The 18,989-nt window shown below is 38.2% G+C and overlaps 1 protein-coding gene across 2 annotated transcripts in view; it reads left to right on the forward strand.

Moving 5' to 3' along the window:
- Positions 1-18,989, forward strand: part of hyx (cell division cycle 73 hyrax) — a 221,799-nt gene that overhangs the window by 130,936 nt on the left and 71,874 nt on the right. For both annotated transcript variants that reach the window (XM_067144180.2, XM_068227012.1), the window contains exon 7: positions 9,746-9,864. In XM_067144180.2, coding sequence (XP_067000281.1) covers positions 9,746-9,864 — 119 coding nt within the window. The remainder of the gene's footprint in view (positions 1-9,745; positions 9,865-18,989) is intronic.

Consider the following 18,989-nt stretch of genomic DNA (forward strand, 5'->3'; position numbering starts at 1 on the left):
TAATTATAGCAGAGTTCAGCAGTGGTGCTCTGAAAAATAATTGATGCACTCATAGGAAATTATAAAGTTTATAAAATTATTTACAGTATAACAGTCGGGAGGAAAGGGTATAGTGCTCGGCGTCAATGTTTTTAACAAAAATTACTGCCAATGGTTGGTAACTATACAGTAAATTTACATTATCCAATTGAACAGTTGAGAATTTACAGTTTATATACATATTTACAAGAAAGCAGCTTGGTGAGCAAGGATGTAAAAAAGTATATTACCAAGTGCGTCCCGTTGCTTCCACTTCATACAACACAACTGCCAACAACACGCTAGAATTCCAGCGCACATCGGCACAAATATGGCGTGCCACTACGGCTCCTCTTCGCAGACAAATATGAAGTGATGCCTCGTCCCAGCTACATCGCTCTGACTCTATAGTTACCGTATACATTCTAATCTCTCCACTGCAGTTCATAGCATAAGCAACTCCATTCTATTTCACTAGACCAGCAACAAAAAACTGTAACTTCGTTCCGAGGTCCTTCATACATTCATTCACGAAATATCAATTTACGTCTCATCGGCATCTCACACCGATGTCTTCACACATCATTCCAAGCTACAAGAAATCAACTAAGAAAAAGCGAAGGATTCAACCTGCAACATATTCCCAGAATACATTTACCTACAAATAACTGCCATCATTGTTGCCATTCAAATGCACTGTTTACTCAATGACACCCATTGAATCTCCGTCCACGCTGACCAGTTCACCGTACCGAACCCGGTGCTTCAACCAGACAACTTTCTGTTTGATGCCTATAGAACCTCATTTGGCTATGGAATATTTTCCCTGCCCCCTGTGATTATTAACTAATAAACCACTCTGCATATTTCTGATATGTCAATGCTACAATCATCTTGCAATGATTAAAGCAACGGGACACACTTGGTAATATACTTTTTTATATCCTTGCTCACCAAACTGCTCTCTTGTAAATATGTATATAAACTGTAAATTCTCAACTGTTCAATTGGATAATGTAAATTTACTGTATAGTTACCAACCGTTGGCAGTAATTTTTGTTAAAAACATTGACGCCGAGCACTATACCCTTTCCCCCCGACTGTTATACTGTAAATAATTTTATAAACTTTATAATTTCCTATGAGTGCATCAATTATTCTTCAGAGCACCACTGCTGAACTCTGCTATAATTACCCAGTAATTTTAAGCAGTGGTGCCGACTTCTTCTTCTTTAAACTTATATTGTTTAACCATCACCATTGTACAAGAGTTTCTTGTACTTAATTTTCCCATTGTAATGTGTATTAATTTGTGCATGTTAAATACTAATCAGATACCTGATTTTTGCCTTGAGGAGGTAATTTGACTGATGATGCCCTCAATGAAGGGCGAAACATGTCTCAAGCGGAATTAATAATAAATTCCTAAATGTAAAATTTATATGTATTGAATAGGTGACAAAATAAACCATTTAGCATCCTACATATCTTCAATACAGACAACAATGATTTTTATGACTTGCGAACTAGTGTCTGTCAGACTAGCTTGTCTTTGGATGCCTGTCGTCGATAGCGCCCTTTCCTTGTTCTTTTGTGAAACTCTGTTATTGATCATTTTCCTCATGGTTGTTGTTCCGTATTGAATGATGTTATTCACAGCAATTATAATAAGTATTTCTTATCTACCTATTCAACACAAATCACCTTTATTGGTGTTTACACTTTCATACAATTAATTCTTCTAAGGGACATGTTTCACTCTTATAAAGAGCATCTTCACTATTAATTTTAATCTTAAAATGATGTTCGTGAACAGTTGTAAACATATTAAAAAGACAGTAGTCAAAATTAGTCTAAAAACCAAATTACATTGCATCTAAAAAAACAACATTGAAACACTTCAAAAACGTGATAACATGAACATTTAAAATTATCACAATGTCCATTCAAAACCTTGTGTCTGAAACTATTATTGAATCTTCGTCTTAAAAACAGTAGTAAATATTTTTCTATAAAAACAGCACCAAGGTGAACACCAATCCTACAGAAAAACGAAAATTAAAAAGCAACTTATGTGATATGCTTCCAGAATGTAAGATAAAATAACACTGCCCACAAGCAGAATTGTGAAAACACAATGATCTATATTGCTTTAAACATAACAGACAGGACGTAGAACGTGTGCAGGAGTCAAATGTGGGCTCTAGTTGAAAATGTTGATCAACTTGTTTACAAATGTAGGTAGTAAGCATATGTTATGTTACGCAAATTTGTGAGATATAGAACGTCGTACTTGACCTCCGACCAATTTGTACAGATAGTGGAATTTGTTATTATTAAGATGATAGATACGTCGTGCTGATTTGGAGTTGCCAACAAGCAGGACTGGTGTTCACCTTGGTGTTGTTTTTATAGAAAAACATTTAATACTGGTTTTTAAGACAACGATTCAAAAATAGTTTCAGACACAACGTTTTGAATGGACATTGTGATCATTTTAAATGTTCATGTTATCACGTTTTTGAAGTGTTTTAATGTTGTTTTTTAGATGTAATGTAATTTGGTTTTTATACTACTGTAATTTTAATTTTGACTATTGTCTTTTTAATATGTTTACGACTGTTCACAAAAATAATTGTAAGATTAAAATTAATGGCTGAAGATGCTCTTTATACGAGCAAATATGTGTCCCTTAGAAGAATTAATTGTATGAAAGTGTAAACACCAATAAAGGTGATTTGTATTGAATTGGTGGATAAGAAATACTTCTTATTATAATTGCTGTGAAGGTAAAATCCTTCCGATGCAAATTCTTGTTCTCGATCAAAAACTGTCACAACCATTTTAACTCATTGCGGACCGTGGACGGCGTAAGACGTTTAAGCTCGCTCCTATGCTGCGGGCCGTAGACGCCGTAAGACGTTTGATGTCCCGCGCAAAGCAGTGCTCTTTATATACGTCATCTATGTATTCTTACACCTTAGTCAGCGTTACTGGCTGTAACAGGAAGTTGATTGACCTTGTTGAGATCACCCTCGCATTGAGTGGGCTCATGTTTATCTCATCTGTTTTAGCAGGAAAATCTCATCTAATGTTAGAAACTTCATATTTGGTCCGTATTGAAAGGAGATTAACACATAACAGAAGAGAGTATAAATGATTCACCTTATATCAATACAAATTATGTTGTTAATACAGAATCACAACATTTTTATTAGGGACCGGTTTTGATGTCTTTGGACATCATCCTCAGCCATAACAGGTTAAATGAACAAAGATATATATCTTACAATACAGAATATAAACCATTAATAATGAGATACAAAATGGGAGAAATATACAACGTGATTCTCAAGAATCATTTTTACGAAATGTACAAGTTAAAACTTGATGGTCAGACAATAAAATAGGAATGTTATCACTAGTTTAAAAAGTCTTTGCCATTATGTGATGTCTAAAAGTTTTTGAGTGTGGCATAAATAACAATTTTAAAAAAAATTGACGTCTGAAAGTTGACGTAAATCGTTGTTCCTCTGTAGGAAAATTGTCGTAATCGTTGTTCCTCTGTAGAAAATTTGTAACTTGGTAGCGGCCTGTATCTCTGTTTTCATGAGATAAACATTGAGTTATAAGGTGGTTAAGCAAGTGGATCATGTTTACAGTGTTGACATAAGTATGTGTTGTAAGACCAGAAAGTTCTCGATCCAATGCGGGACCTGAAGTGTAAGAAGCATAACGTTAACATTGCCTTCCGCACTAACAACAGCAACATGCATGTTTTGCACAATTCCAATTTAATTAATAAATCCAACCCTTTCATGAAGTCAGGCGTCTACAGTTTTAAGTGTAATGACTGCCGCAGTTCTTATATCGGACAAACCGGTAGGAACTTCAAGATTACATATGCAGAACACCTTAATGCTGTCAAATACAACAGGTTTTCCGCAGTAGGTCAGCACATTCATGATTACAAATACAAATTTAATGGAATAGATCACAACTTAACAATTTTAGATACGTTGAGCAAAGGCCCTTTGCTAGACACTACGGAGATCTGCTATATACATTTGGACCAATATTTCAATCCGAATCTGAATCTCAATGACATTTCCGAAAAGCCTAGAATTTTATTTGATGTCCTCATATCAGTATTCAACAGTGTCAAGCTCCCTGAAAACACTTGGTTCTATCAGATTTTACGTAACAAATTATCATGCTATCTTTCCGTACCACGTCCGCCTGACTTGCCCCTTCCATTGCCCCTCATCCCCCTCCCTCTTGACCCGCCCCTGACCTCCCTTAACACTGTGCTATGCTCCCTGTAAGCTTCAACCTTCAGTTCCTCTCCACTCTCCGTACAAACAGGCCGACCAAGGTGAGTCCTGTACTTAAAAATTCTTTTAATATAATGCCCTCTTTTCCATCAACTTATTTTAATTCAAAATTTCTTACACTTCAGGTCCCGCATTGGATCGAGAACTTTCTGGTCTTACAACACATACTTATGTCAACACTGTAAACATGATCCACTTGCTTAACCACCTTATGACTCAATGTTTATCTCATGAAAACTGAGATACAGGCCACTACCAAGTTACAAATTTTCTACAGAGGAACAACGATTACGACAATTTTTCTACAGAGGAACAACGATTTACGTCAACTTTCAGACGTCAATTTTTTTAAAAATTGTTATTTATGCCACGCTCAAAAACTTTTAGACATCACATAATGGCAAAGACTTTTTAAACTAGTGATAACATTCCTATTTTATTGTCTGACCATCAAGTTTTAACTTGTACATTTCGTAAAAATGATTCTTGAGAATCATGTTGTATATTTCTCCCATTTTATATTATCTCATTATTAATGGTTTATATTCTGTATTGTAAGATATATATCTTTGTTCATTTAACCTGTTATGGCTGAGGATGATGTCCAAAGACATCAAAACCGGTCCCTAATAAAAATGTTGTGATTTTGTATTAACAACATAATTTGTATTGATATAAGGTGGATCATTTATACTCTCTTCTGTTGCAGGAAAATCTCAGCACTTCATCGCGCGTCAAGTCGGTACTTGAGATTCCAATGCAGTGCGTGTCGTTCTTACTGAGTGTAGTATAATGGCTTATAAAACAAAATTTCTTACGGAAGAAGAACTGTTAGATATTGTTCACAATGATGATTCTGGTGATGAACTTATTCCTGAAATAGACTCAGTTAGTGAAAGTGAGAGCGACGAAGAAATTTTGATTCCCGAATGCGATAGGCCTATAAAAGAAACTGTAGTGCATGATACATATCATCCTAGTTATTGTCCACCTGTTCCACCATTTACAGCGAATTCAGGTCTAAACGTTCAAATAGAAAATGAACAGGATATTATGAGTTACATGTGTATCTTCATGAATGACAAATTTTATCAGTATGTGTGTGAGCAGACGAATCTATAGGCGAGTCAAGTGATAAGTGCGGCGCCCCGGCCTCTCACAAAGAATACGATAATACAATCCTGGAAACCAATTGATGTCTCTGAGTTGAAAAAGTTTTTAGGGTTGATGTTCATCACAGGTATAGTCCAAAAGCCTGATATAAAAATGTACTGGACCGAAGACCCTGTTTTTCAGACTCCGATAGTTTCTAAAACAATGTCCTGAACACGATTCCTTCATATTCTTTCACTTCTTCACTTCAGTGACAGTAGGCCTGATCATTATACCGATAGTACAGATAGGCTGTATGAAATTAGACCTATTTTGGAAATATTGAGCAATAAATTTTCAACCGTATACACTCCAGGCAAAAAGATTGCATTGGATGAGGGGATGCTAGCTTGGCGAGGGCGTTTGAAATTTCGAGTCTACAATCCTGAAAAACTTACCAAGTATGGCATTTTAGTCAGGATGGTGTGCGAGTCCAGATCATGATATATTTGCAATCTCAAAATTTATGATGGAAGTGGTATTTCACTCAGAGATGCAGTGTTGGAATTACTGAATCCCTACCTTGACCAGGGTTACGCGGTATATATGGATAATTTCTATAACAGTGTAGGTTTGGCTATGGAGTTGCGTGAGCGCAACACTATTGTTTGTGGAACAATAAAGCAAAACGGGGGTCCCTAAAGAAGTCAGGGAACGAGAGAAAAGTCCGAAGAGGGGAGAAATGACTTTTATTAGAGATGGCGAGGTTCTTCTTCTTTCATGGATGGACAAGAGGGTCATAACAATGATTTCAACAATGCATTCAGCAGAAATGACGGAACTACCAAAATGTAGATTTGGAAAACCTGCAATGAAGCCGGAATGTATTGTTGATTATAACCCACACATGCATGGAGTGGATATTACTGATCAGTATCTTGCAATGTATCCATTCATGAGAAAAACAATGAAATGGCCCAGAAAGATTTTCTTTTTCATTTTACAATGTGCCCTCTTCAATGCGTTTAGGCTTCATCAAAAGAACACTAAAAACAAATCCCTCTCATTTCTGTTGTTCATGCAAACAGTCTGTAGATATCTGATACAAGATACGCAAATAATTCAGTATCTCCAGTTCCTTCTGAAGCATCTTCATCAAGTATGAACATCTCTAAATCTCCTACCCCCATGATGAGCACCAACAAAGGACCCAGTTTTCTGGCTTGATGGAAAAAGGAAGCATCATGTTCTTGTTAAATTTCCCCCTGTAAAAAGTAAAAGCACCCCCTCAAAAAATTGTACAGTGTGCACAAGAAACAAAGAAGTGAAACAATATGGTACTGCAATAAGTGTGGTGTTCCTCTCCACCCTGGAACCTGTGACAACAGGTATCACACCCTCAATATCTACTAGAGGTAAGCACAAAGTAGCATGTTTATAGTTCAGGAGTAATGGTAAATTTTATTAAGTGATTCATGTTAAGAGGGCCGGGCATGAAAATGGCTGGTTCAGTCATTCAAGTGTCCCGCTGAGAAGCCGGTAGTGAACGTGTTAAAAAAACTGAGCAAAAAATAGGAAATTAAACGCACCGATCAGCAGCGGTAATCAACAGGCAAGTGGACACTATCACTCCATCACGTAATTATGAATACGATAAATTTCTCGCTTCCGAAGAACCAGGATATACTATATCTTAGCTTTCGATATATATATCGAACAAGTATAAATTCGATTGTGGCATCAATTATCAAATTTTATTGCCACAACTTGCCTCGAATCTCCGTCGTTAACTTCAAATGATGCAATTCCGAAGGAAAACCTACAACCTGTTTCCCAGTCATTGACCGGGTCTGGGATGTAATGAATGAAGCAGATATAGGCTATTAGTACGATGGGGTCGCCACTCCCAAAGTTATTTATTAATGACTGATAGATGCTATGAAATGAGAATGGAGAGTGTTGTTGGAATGAAAAATGGCAGGGAAAACCGGAGTACCCGGAGAAAAACCTGTCTCGCCTCCGCTTTGTCCAGCACAAATCTCACATGGAGTGACCGGGATTTGAACCACGGTATCCAGCAATGAGAGGCTGACGCACTGCCGTCTGAGCCACGGAGGCTTGCAATTCTGAATAATTTTGTAAATTATTTCACGATTTTGCTTAAACGTAAATAGTTTTGCATTTTTGAGCCAAATTCGGTAAATTGCAAAAATGTCGTGCTTTGCGATAAACAGGTGCCTCTAGTCATAGCCGTCCTTTCGTGGGATACATTTTTCTTGAATGCTTGATCGGGGATTTTGCATTGACGGGACTGGAATTTCTGAACGGGTGATCCGGGAAATCATTTCTTGGAGGAACGGATAAGGTGGAATTTTTACAACATGATTTAATTAGGATGTTTGCGGTACCATGTGATTTGAACAAGTAATCCGGGAAAATGTAGTTTCTGGAAACGGATAATCGAGGTTGGTCTGGGTCTCCCTCTTGCCCTCCTTCGTAGTCTCTGGGTCTCATCATCCATTTCAGCATTCTTCTCTCTTCTTTCCTCTTACCATGTCCAAACCATCTTAAGTTTATACCTCTCCATTCAGTTGAACTCCATTTCCACTCCAATTTCCTTCCTGACATCCTCATTTTTTACTCTGTTCTTCCTTGCCTTTCATATCTTCTTTGCCTTATCCTACTCAGATGGGGTCAGCTTTTCTGGCAATGTATCCTCCAGTAATTTTGATCTTATATTCTATTTTTATGAGCATTGATACTATTCATGCCCTTCCTCATGCAGGTTTTCAATCTTAATTTATGTCTTCCCGGAACTGGCTGGCTTTCTACTGCCTGCTTCTCCACTCTGTGCACCACATTATCTTTTGGTCTTCAGTGAAGGTGGCCAATCCATCTCAGTCAATTTTCCCTCACTTTCTCAGAGATAGGTGAATGATGATGTTTCGAATTTTGTCTAGCCTGGTTACGCCACGGGCCTATCATATCCTCTCAACCCTATGAAGTTTCACCGGGCGAGTTGGCCGTGCGGTTAGGGGCACACAGCTGTGAGCTTGCATCCGGGAGATAGTGGGTTCGAATCCCACTGTCGGCAGTCGGTTCGATGTAAAGCCACTAGCAAAGGATAAATTTTAAAAAATAGTAGTTTCTCTTCATTTGTCTTCTGTGTAGCCCAGCCTTCCTAAACATATAGAACAGCTTAAGGGACAACCGTTTTGTAGATTTTTGCCCTTCAGGTGAAGAGGGACTTTCCTGTCACATAGAACTCCTCCAGTTCACCCATTTACTGTTGACCCGGTTCATAATATCTATGTTTGTGTGTGCATTCTCCTGTATAACTGATCCAAGATGTTTGAAGGTATTGGTTTTTGCTACCTCCTCATTATACAATTTTCAATTTACAATTTTTCAAATTTTAAACCATTTCATTTCACTGATGTAGATTTTATTGTCCATTTTAGTGTCCAGGTTTTCACTGCATAAAGCTGTCTTGGGCAGTAGTACATCTCATAAATCATCCTTTTACGCTTCATTGTTACTTCTTTCATCCAAACCGGGTTTCTCACACTCTGATAGAATGCATTTCCCTGTTGAATCCTTTAACTGATTTCGATGTCCAGCCCTGCAGCCTTCTTCAGAGTGCTTCCCAAGTACTTGAAGCCTTCCATAATTTCAAGATTTTGTTTCTTTATTTTTATAATTTTTATAATTCCTGGCCCTTTCTCCTCTAGTCAGCGTCATGGTTATACTCTTTTTCCACGCTAATATTCTTCATACATTTCAATGGTTTCACTCATTGTGTTGAGCTGCCTTTGTACTTCCTCTCTGATGTATAAGTTACTCGTTGGCAGAAATTATGCAAGTAAATAAGGTAGTTTATAGAGAAATAATTACCCGGCGAGTTGGCAATGTGCTTAGGGGCGTGCAGCTGTGAGCTTGCATCCTGGAGATAGTGGGTTCATATCCCAATGTTGGCAACCCTGAAGATGGTTTTCCATGGTTTCTCATTTCCACACCAGGCAAATGATGGGGCTGTACCGTAATTAAGGCCATGGCCGGTTTCTTCCAACTCCTAGCTCTTTCCTATCCCATTGTCATAGTCATAACATAAAGCCACTAGCAAAAAAAAAAAAGAAAGAGAAAGAAATAATTTCATGGTGTTATTGTGTGTTGAGTGCATTCCTACAATATTTGTGGATGTGTGGAGATTAATTATTCTTTCTTCCTTAATATAAATTCATGAAATATAATTTCTTCGGTTCAAGTTTATATATTAATTCTATTTTGAAATACATTTCCAGGCTCGCCTTGCACAACAGGTCACTAAACGGATCTCCAGGACACCTATTATCATCATCCCAGCTGCTACTACATCTCTTATCACCATGCTTAATGCAAGAGATGTTCTTCAGGATCTCAGGTAACAGTTTATTTAGTGTTGACAATTTAATATATCCTGTAATCTTTTGTTGAGGGAAAAAAAGCAAGGACTGTGTTAAAAATCTGAAACATTTCATTACCAGCTAGAATCATTAACACAACATATGATATTTATTACGGAATGAAAAGATTTTGAATATTCTAAAATAGCCCATTTTGGTTTATGATTTTCTATATATGATTCTGATGCTACTCAGGGAAGAGAACTGCTGTTTAGCTTGTTGGATCTAATTGTAAATGGAGGTTCAATATTAAAAGGTTTACCATAAAATAAAACGTAAACCACCTATGGGACATCCAAATCATGATAATTTATAACATTTTCTCCATCCTCATCACTAAGGCTCAGAAGTTCATGCCCTAAAAAACTAAGAAATATGCATGCAAATATGCTCTTAAAAACTTGAAAATATGCCAGTAAATATGCACTATTAAAATGAAAAAATGGCAGTAGACAACTCAGGTTAGTATTGATAATAATAAACTTGTATTTATTCCTTGGAGGTTGAAGCAGAAATCGTCCCGCTGTCAATGCTGAGTGATGAATTGCAGTTCACAACTATCACTTTGCACAAATTTGTTGTTGTCTCACAAAACACTTTGGCAACGTGAAAAACTTCTTTCCACATCACAAGATGTTATTGGGGAATATTTAAATGATGATAACTGCTCCACAGGAAGAGGCAAGTCTCTTGGTGTGACAGGCGGTTTTCCTTCGAGAATGTCTCGAATATCGCACAACTGTTTATAACCAGGATTTTTTGAAGTTACATAAATTCTTTTTTCTTTCGCTTTTTGTCCTATACTACCAGGAACAGAATTTAGATTGAATATTGTTTTTTCAAAAACAGTGTTTCCTTTAACCCATTGAACTGCAATTTTTCTTGAAAATAAATATACACTGATTGCGATTTAATCTAGCTTAAAAGAGAACACTTTTGGTACAGCAAGTTAACACACTGAAACACAGTTCACATCCTAACAATAGTTCAACACAGTGTGGAAGATCTTAAAACACTCTTCTACATGCAGTGCCACCTTACACTTATCACATTCATAACGGGATTCACCCCTGTTCTTTCCCTTGGGATTTTTTCCTCTGCGGTCATAGCAGACCTTGCACCTTCTGGATGGAGATGCCTTACTTCCTGTTGCTGTTATTTTGACAGGGAAGTGACAACAGTATTTTCCTTGTAACCTCGTTGGTGTACTTCCTGCACTGGGCCGGCCTGTGGTTCGATAATCAGGCAGAACAACACCCTCCAATATTTGCTCCGCAACATCAACCCTGAAACTGGAAAAGCTGGGCCTCCTTTTTCCAGGATTCAGTATATGATGAACTACGCTAGCATTTTGCATTGCCATGTCGAGCACATAGAAGTATATTTTCTTATACCCTTTGGCATATCGTCTCATTAGGGGGTATGATGTGAGGCGTTGGTCATGTGAATCAACACCACCCATTCCAGAATTGTAGTCCACAACCATGTTTGGTTTCAGAACAAGTTTGCCCCTTTTGCTTTTAGTTTCCACAAAATCTGGTCTTTGATGCACTGTTGATAGAAGATGTACATTCTTTTTATCCACCTATTTTGTGGCAAGGATGCCATTTGCTGAGGCAAAAGTCAGTTCTCCTTTCTTGAGGTTCGTTGCTGCAAAATGGGGTGGCATGAATTTCCGGTTTGGACGTACAGTTCCAATGGCATTGGTATTTTTCATTATCAGTTCCTTGAAAAGAGTAGGTGAGCTATACCAATTGTCCATATAAATAGTCCTGCATGATCCTAGCAATTCGTCACACAATTCAAGAACAATTGCCTCGCTACACAGTAAGTCGTCTGGCATCACCTGTCCCATCTACATGCTGAGGTTCTTTACCAACATATATACGAAACTTCCAGCAATAGCTAGTGTCAGAGCAGCAAACTTTATAGAATTTTATACCGAAATGTGCTCTTTTTGAAGGGTTGAATTGAACGAATGCCAAACGCCCCCTGAACTTCATCAAACTTTCGTCAATACTTATTCTTTATCCAGGCACGTACAACTTCTGAAACTTGTCCAATAGTAACTGCAAAACAGGCCTAACTTTCCGGAGCTTATCACACTGGGTTTCTGGAGAATCTGGGGCAAAATGCAAATATCTAGATATGATACTGAAACGTCTATGGGACATGGTTTCTGAAAATATCGGCGTTTCTCTAACCCTTCTCTTAGTCCAGTATTCTTGAACCGAAGACTTTTTAGTCTGAGACATCAATATACATATCGCAAAATGAGCCTTCAGTTCATCCTTTGCACAGGAAACCAGTTCTCCTCATCATAAGTTTTCTTTTTTGTAGGGTTACTTTCAATATTGCGAAGACATTTTGCCGCATTAGCGTTAGTTTCGTTCTTTACAAGTTCCCAGAATTCGTCAGTCAGAAACTCACCTAGCACTTCAGCCTTCCCTGGATTCTCGCCTAATCTTCTTGCTACCACAGAGTTCAGATCTCCATCTATAATACACCGCATATTATTTGGTACATTGTCTGTTTGTGTCAATTTCCAGTCTTCTAGGTTATGCACACGTTCACCTGCGTCTCCGTCTTCATTTTCTCCAATAATGTCATCTAATTCTTCGGAACTACTAATGCTAACGTCACTGGAAGGTAATTCAGTATCACTTTCATCGGAAAAACCGTCACTGACATCGCTTTCCTCCAAGAAACGTAATATTCGAGCTTCATCTGACTCGGCCATGACGTTGACTTTACCTTCACTAAAGCTTTACGCGGCAATTTACTCGATCATGTTTAGAGACTCTTTGCCGGCGAAATACGTAGCTGAAAGGCAAAGATAGCTGAAATACGATTACCAACACCTCGTAGACGTGTTGGGATTGCAAAGAAATATCGATATGAATCCATGGAAACCTCAACAAAAGCAATAAAGAGAGTGGTCGGAAATTTCCGTCATTGCATTTATGGGAACCCGCGGACAATGACGGAATTATCCGTCATTGCAAGGCAATGGGTTAAAGGAGATCCTACAGCTTCCAGTGACGTTATGGCGGTTGGCAAAAAAAAAAAATGGGCATTTATAAAATCAAGATTCTCCTTTCAATGCGTGACAGAATATTTTGCACTGTTTGTATTGATGCAGCTTCTTTCGAGTCCAATGAATTACCAACCTCTTTGAATACTTTTATGTGCTGAGTATAATACGACGATTGGAACTTAAATAGTGGCAACACTGCGGTGGAGACGCTATGCAACAGAATCTAATATTTTTGCTGATAGCACACGTTGGTTTCATACCTAACTTACCTCAGAGCAAATGGACTTGCCCTTCCCACATCACCTGTGTGCGCACAAGCAAGAGAAACTCAGTCACTTGTGAGCTAGCGGTCTAACGTAACATAACGTAACATAACGTAACGTCGCTATGTTTTCCAAACAGGATCAACGGAGTTGGATCAAGATTGAATGTGCCAGAGGTTGTCCAGCACGACAGTGTCATCAAGGTCTTCAAGAGACTTGCGGGGAATCTGCATTGCCTATAGAACAGTGGCTCGTTGGGTAAAAGCCTTCAATGATGGTCAGCAAACTGTGGCGGACATTCATCGGGCAGGCCATCCTACGAGCGTCAGTGAAGAAGAAGTGTATGCTCTTGCCGCGTTACTGGACTGATGGAAACCAGACGATTCATGAGCTTGCCCAAGAAACCGGATTAGCGCATACGAGTGTGCTTCACATCCTGAAGGAACACCTGTGCATGTGAAAAATTTCATCACGATGGGTTCCGCATGTTCTCACGGAAATGCTCAAATGGTTGCGTTACAATGCTGCTAAGACGCACTTGGAGCGCTATGAGTGCAAAGGAGAGACTTTCTTACGCTGTATCATAACCCTGGATGAGACATGGGCCAAATCGTACGAGCCAAAACTGAAATGCCAATTGAACGAATGGCGCCATTATGGGTCACCACGAAACTCGAAAGTTCATTAGAGCCCCAGTACGGTGAAAGTTATGGTGATCCTCGTGTACGACTGTGATGGTGTTATCCTAACGCTTTACATTCCACCACGGCAGACCATCAATACACAGTATTACTGTTCGTTTTTGGAGCACCACCTTCGACCAGCTTTGAGAAAGAACTGGCAACACTTTCTGTAGAATCCACCCATCATTTTGCACGACAATGCTCGGGCGCATACAGCGCAAGCTGTGGCTGATTTGTTCGGTCGATGGGACTGGGAAGTACTGTACCATCCACCATAATCCCTGGACTTTAGTCCTTGTGACTTCAATATGATTTTGATGATGAAGAAACCACTTCGTGGCATTCCCTTTGGAACTGTAGCAGAGATTCGACAGGCAGTAGACCAGTCCATTCGCACCATCAACAGAACAGGCTCTGCTAAAGGTATACTATGACTTCCACATCGCTGGCAACGGGTTGTACCCAATGCTGGTGACTACATTGAAGGACGGTAAATGTTTCTAACATGTAACTCTTTTGTATCTGTTGTAAATAAATAGTTGCCACTATTTAAGTTCCAACCTTCTTACAAAGCTGCATCCAGTCATGTTCCCTATCGTGTTAACACTGGCGCAGGAAGAAGAGGGATATTGGGTGCTGTTGATCTAAACAGCTTCACTCTTGGAGATTTAACAAAAATTTTCTTTGAACAAGTCACATATCGATCTACCAATGGGAAAGAATTGCGTATTGTCTCAGCATTGTGATTAAGAACATATGCCAAACAAGTTATATGAATTAAGTTACGAAAAATGCCTTTCAGTGTTTGTCCTGATTTTACCATATAAGTACCTGCAGTGGTAACAAATAAAAGTAGCCGGCCGTATTTGATTCCAGATGGCCGTAATAATTTCAATGAGTCCATCACACACTGCATTACCGTTACATAGTTAGTGGCAGGCAAATCGCACACATTGAGAAGATATGGTATCGTCTTTTGTTCCTTATTTAAGGCGCCCACATTACATTAGCAATAAATCGACCCTCAGAATCAGTGGTTTCATCAATAGACAACCACACAAACTGATCCTCTAATTCAGTTTGTAAATTTGACAATACGTTATTGTAACGTCGTATGTAAGTCTTACGCACTGTACTTCCTTCAGCTACATGTTGCCGAGTGTATTTGACAAGAAAATGTTATAATGTGAGGTTATTCATTTTATACAAGGGAATATCAGCAGTAAGGGTTATGAACTTCATATTGTTGGTCCATATTGAACTGAGATAACATATAAATAATGTACAGTAGAGTTTTCCACCTATTCAATACTAAGTTGTATTTACAATATTTACATTAGATGGTACTAGTTTCAACCCTACTCGGGGTCGTCATCAGCCATATTAAATAGTGCAAAAAACAATTTTCATAAGACTCTTACTGCTAGAAAACATGTTTTAGGATTTTGCCAAATATTGTGTATGTTTTAATATGGCTGATGACCCCGAGTAGGGTTGAAACTAGTCCCATTTAATGTAAATATTGTAAATACAACTTAGTATTGAATAGGTGGAAAACTCTACTGAGCATTATTTATATGGAATATCAGCAGCTAAAAATGCTTGGACCGGGCGAGTTGGCCGTGCGCGTAGAGGCGCGCGGCTGTGAGCTTGCATCCGGGAGATAGTAGGTTCGAATCCCACTATCGGCAGCCCTGAAGATGGTTTTCCGTGGTTTCCCATTTTCACACCAGGCAAATGCTGGGGCTGTACCTTAATTAAGGCCACGGCCGCTTCCTTCCATCTCCTAAGCCTTTCCAATCCCATCGTCGCCATAAGACCTATCTGTGTCGGGGTGACGTAAAGCCCATAGCAAAAAAAAAAAAATAAATAAATAAAAATGCTTGGCACAAGTTGTAAGAAAATTCACTAATCCTACTTCCTAAACACTCTAATAGTTGTTTTTGAACAGGTTCTTTATTGTAGGTTATGATCTTCATTTCCGTGTTGACGTTTAACTAATAAGATAGAGTTTGAGGGATGTTCCACCATTCAACACATTGTAAAATATATTGAATTATAAGAAGACCAGTTTCGACTCCCTTGGAGTCATTATCAGTTCCTGTTGAAAATAAAAACGAGGGGAATCTGATAACAATCATCGTAGTAAAAATAATTTAAAGGCGATTGCCTGGAAAAACATCAATGGGTTGCAAGACATTACTTTGAAATGCAACGCATGTATGACAAGCAGCACTTGGAACTTAAAAAGTTCCTAGTTCTGGCCTAAACTGTCTCGAGTTCATGGAACAAGTAACATTGGAAACACATGCACTGTTGAACACTTGACACGGACACTAATAGTGATATGAAACCTTGGCTCTCTAAGAGCGTTCCTGGACTTGACAGTTCTATTTCTAATTGAAAAAACTGGATAAAGTACACACACCTTGAAACAAATGTACAAAGACATGGTTCTGGTCTCGACTGTCGCATGTTCATGTACACGGAATACTGGAATCTCTTACACTGGTTTGAAAACACACACGATATGAGACACTTACAATAATATGAAACAATTGGCGTTTCAAGAATGTTCTTGGGCTTGACAGTTTTGCCTCCAACTGACTAAACTAGAAGAAACATATATACATTAAATGTACAAAGACGAACCACTTGGCATCTAAAAGTTCTTGGTTTTGGTTACAAAAAATTGTCATGTGTTCTTGGAATATAGAATAGAACCGTTGGTCCTGCTACAATCTGTTGGAAATAAATGCATTATTGTAGTCAAGAATATATACATTGATTGAAAGTTTATGCACCGATATGTAACACATGGCACTTCAACGTACCTGTCGTATGTCCGTACCACTCGACGCAGATCCGTCAAGCGGTCTTGCCACAATCGACTGGAGTAGTGAACCTTTAAAAAAAAAAAAACTTGTTAACCATTATGACCACACAATCACAATAAATGTTCGGTAATCAGCTGAAATTATACATTGGCTTGAGATACTTAGTATTTGATAAAGGTCTTGGGTCATTTGGGCAATTGTTTCATAGCATTGTAAGTGTCTCATATCGTAAGGGTGTGTTTTCAAACCAGTGCAAGGGATTCCAGTATTCTGTGTATATGAACGCGCGACAGTCTAGATCAGAACCATGTCTTTGTTAATTTGTTTCAAGGTGTGTGTATTTTATCTTTTCTCAGTTAGAAACAGAACTGTCAAGTCCAGGAACGCTCTTAGAGAGCCAAGGTTTCTTATCACTATAAGTGCCCATGTCAAGTGTTCAGCAGTGCATGTGTATCCAGTGTTATTCGTTCCATGAACTCAGGACAGTTTAGGCCAGAACTAGGAACTTTTTAAGTTCCAAGTGCTGCTTGCCATGTATGCGTTGGCATTTCAAAGTAATATCTTGCAACCCATTGATGTTTTTCCAGGCAATCACCTTTAAATTTTTTTATTACAATGATTGTTATCAGATTCCCCTCGATTTAAGTTTCAACAGGAACTGATGATGACTCCATGGGAGTCAAAACCGGTCTTCTTATAATTGAATATATTTTTCAATGTGTTGCGTGGTGGAACATCCCTCAAACTCTATCTTATTAGGCTCTTTATTTGCGAGTTTGCTAGTTAAATTCTCCTTATGTTTTGCTGTGTTTATGTGTTGAACTATTTGAAATCTTTTCTCACTCCCTATAGTTTTCTCACACGTTCCACAGAACAGTACCCTATTATCTGTAGATATTAAGTCACCTGAAAACTCCTTCTGTAAATTAGTTAATCAACAACTCAAAGTTGATCTCATTTTCAGCATTTAAAGAACTTTTTAACGGACATTATATGCGAAACATAGTTTGGTCATAACCAGTTCACAACACCGTTACACGACTCAATGGACAGCCAGTCAACAGCTAAGTACAAAACGTGTGCGTAGATGATGAAATAGGGGATTCACTGCGTGACATCATAACTCCTCACCACATGACAAGTTGCATCATCATGCTCAACATTACTGCCAACATCAACCAGATGAAAAAAGCTGATTAAAAATACTGTAAAAACATTATTCTGATTAAAATATGCCATATAGGTGCTAAAATATTAAAATATGATGCATTTATCAAAAATCATGAAAATATGCACTTATATGCACCATAAAAGCATGTTCAAATGACTGAAAATTCCATAATTCGTGCACATAATGTATAATTACACATTTTTAACCCCCTAAAAAAAACTTGCAAATGCACGAACTTCCAAGCCCTACTCATCACCATTGTTGGCTAGAGAAAGACCTGAAAGGAACAGGCCATCTTACAGCAAGTGAACTTTAGAGATATGTGGCCTCTGGCTGGGGGGTGTGCAGTACTTGTTTGCCAATGTCCGCTTTTAAATGAGGCACTAGTTGGTTGGTTTTCATACCCATCAGAACCATTAAAACAGCCTTGAAACAGTCAAGGAATTTAGCAAGCTTCCAGATGTAAAATGTAGATATTTTATAATAATAGTGCAAAGACAAGGCTGGACAAGATCTGACATCAAACTTTTATCTGCTTATCCCAGTTATTTCTGGTAGGGCTGAAATTACCCAAGCTAATTTTTGTTTTGGCTGGGATGCAAGGCCAGATGCCCTTCCTGATGCCACATGTTTTTTTGATATAATCTCAACTCAGGATCGACTGGGATTCAAACCTCAGCCTTCCTGGTGGGAAGCATGCAGCTGAGCCACTGGGTACAATCACACCCCGTAGATCTGTAATTAATACAGGTAAGAGTATTTTGTGAGACTTAATAAATCAGTATGATTCAAATTTACGTGGAACGTGGGTAACTATTTCTTCATTTCATACTGATATTGAGTGCAAAATATTAATCATGTATTGCAAAAACTTATAATCCATATTTTTTTCCTTTTTCTGTTTTTGATTAATGAAATTTATGCATTTTGTACATGTATTTTCCCCCTTAGGTTTTTAATGTTAGAAAAAACATTAAACTTGTTTGGCTGTAGTCTGTCATCAGTAAATATCAGCAGTGTCGAGAAATCTATTATTTTCTGTTAGAAATAGATTGTCCTATGAACAGTCAATACGTGTCTTTGATCTTCAGCAGTAATACTGGAGTGAATGC

This window comes from Anabrus simplex, chromosome 3 (genome assembly GCF_040414725.1).
Source record: "Anabrus simplex isolate iqAnaSimp1 chromosome 3, ASM4041472v1, whole genome shotgun sequence".
NCBI lineage: Eukaryota > Metazoa > Arthropoda > Insecta > Orthoptera > Tettigoniidae > Anabrus > Anabrus simplex.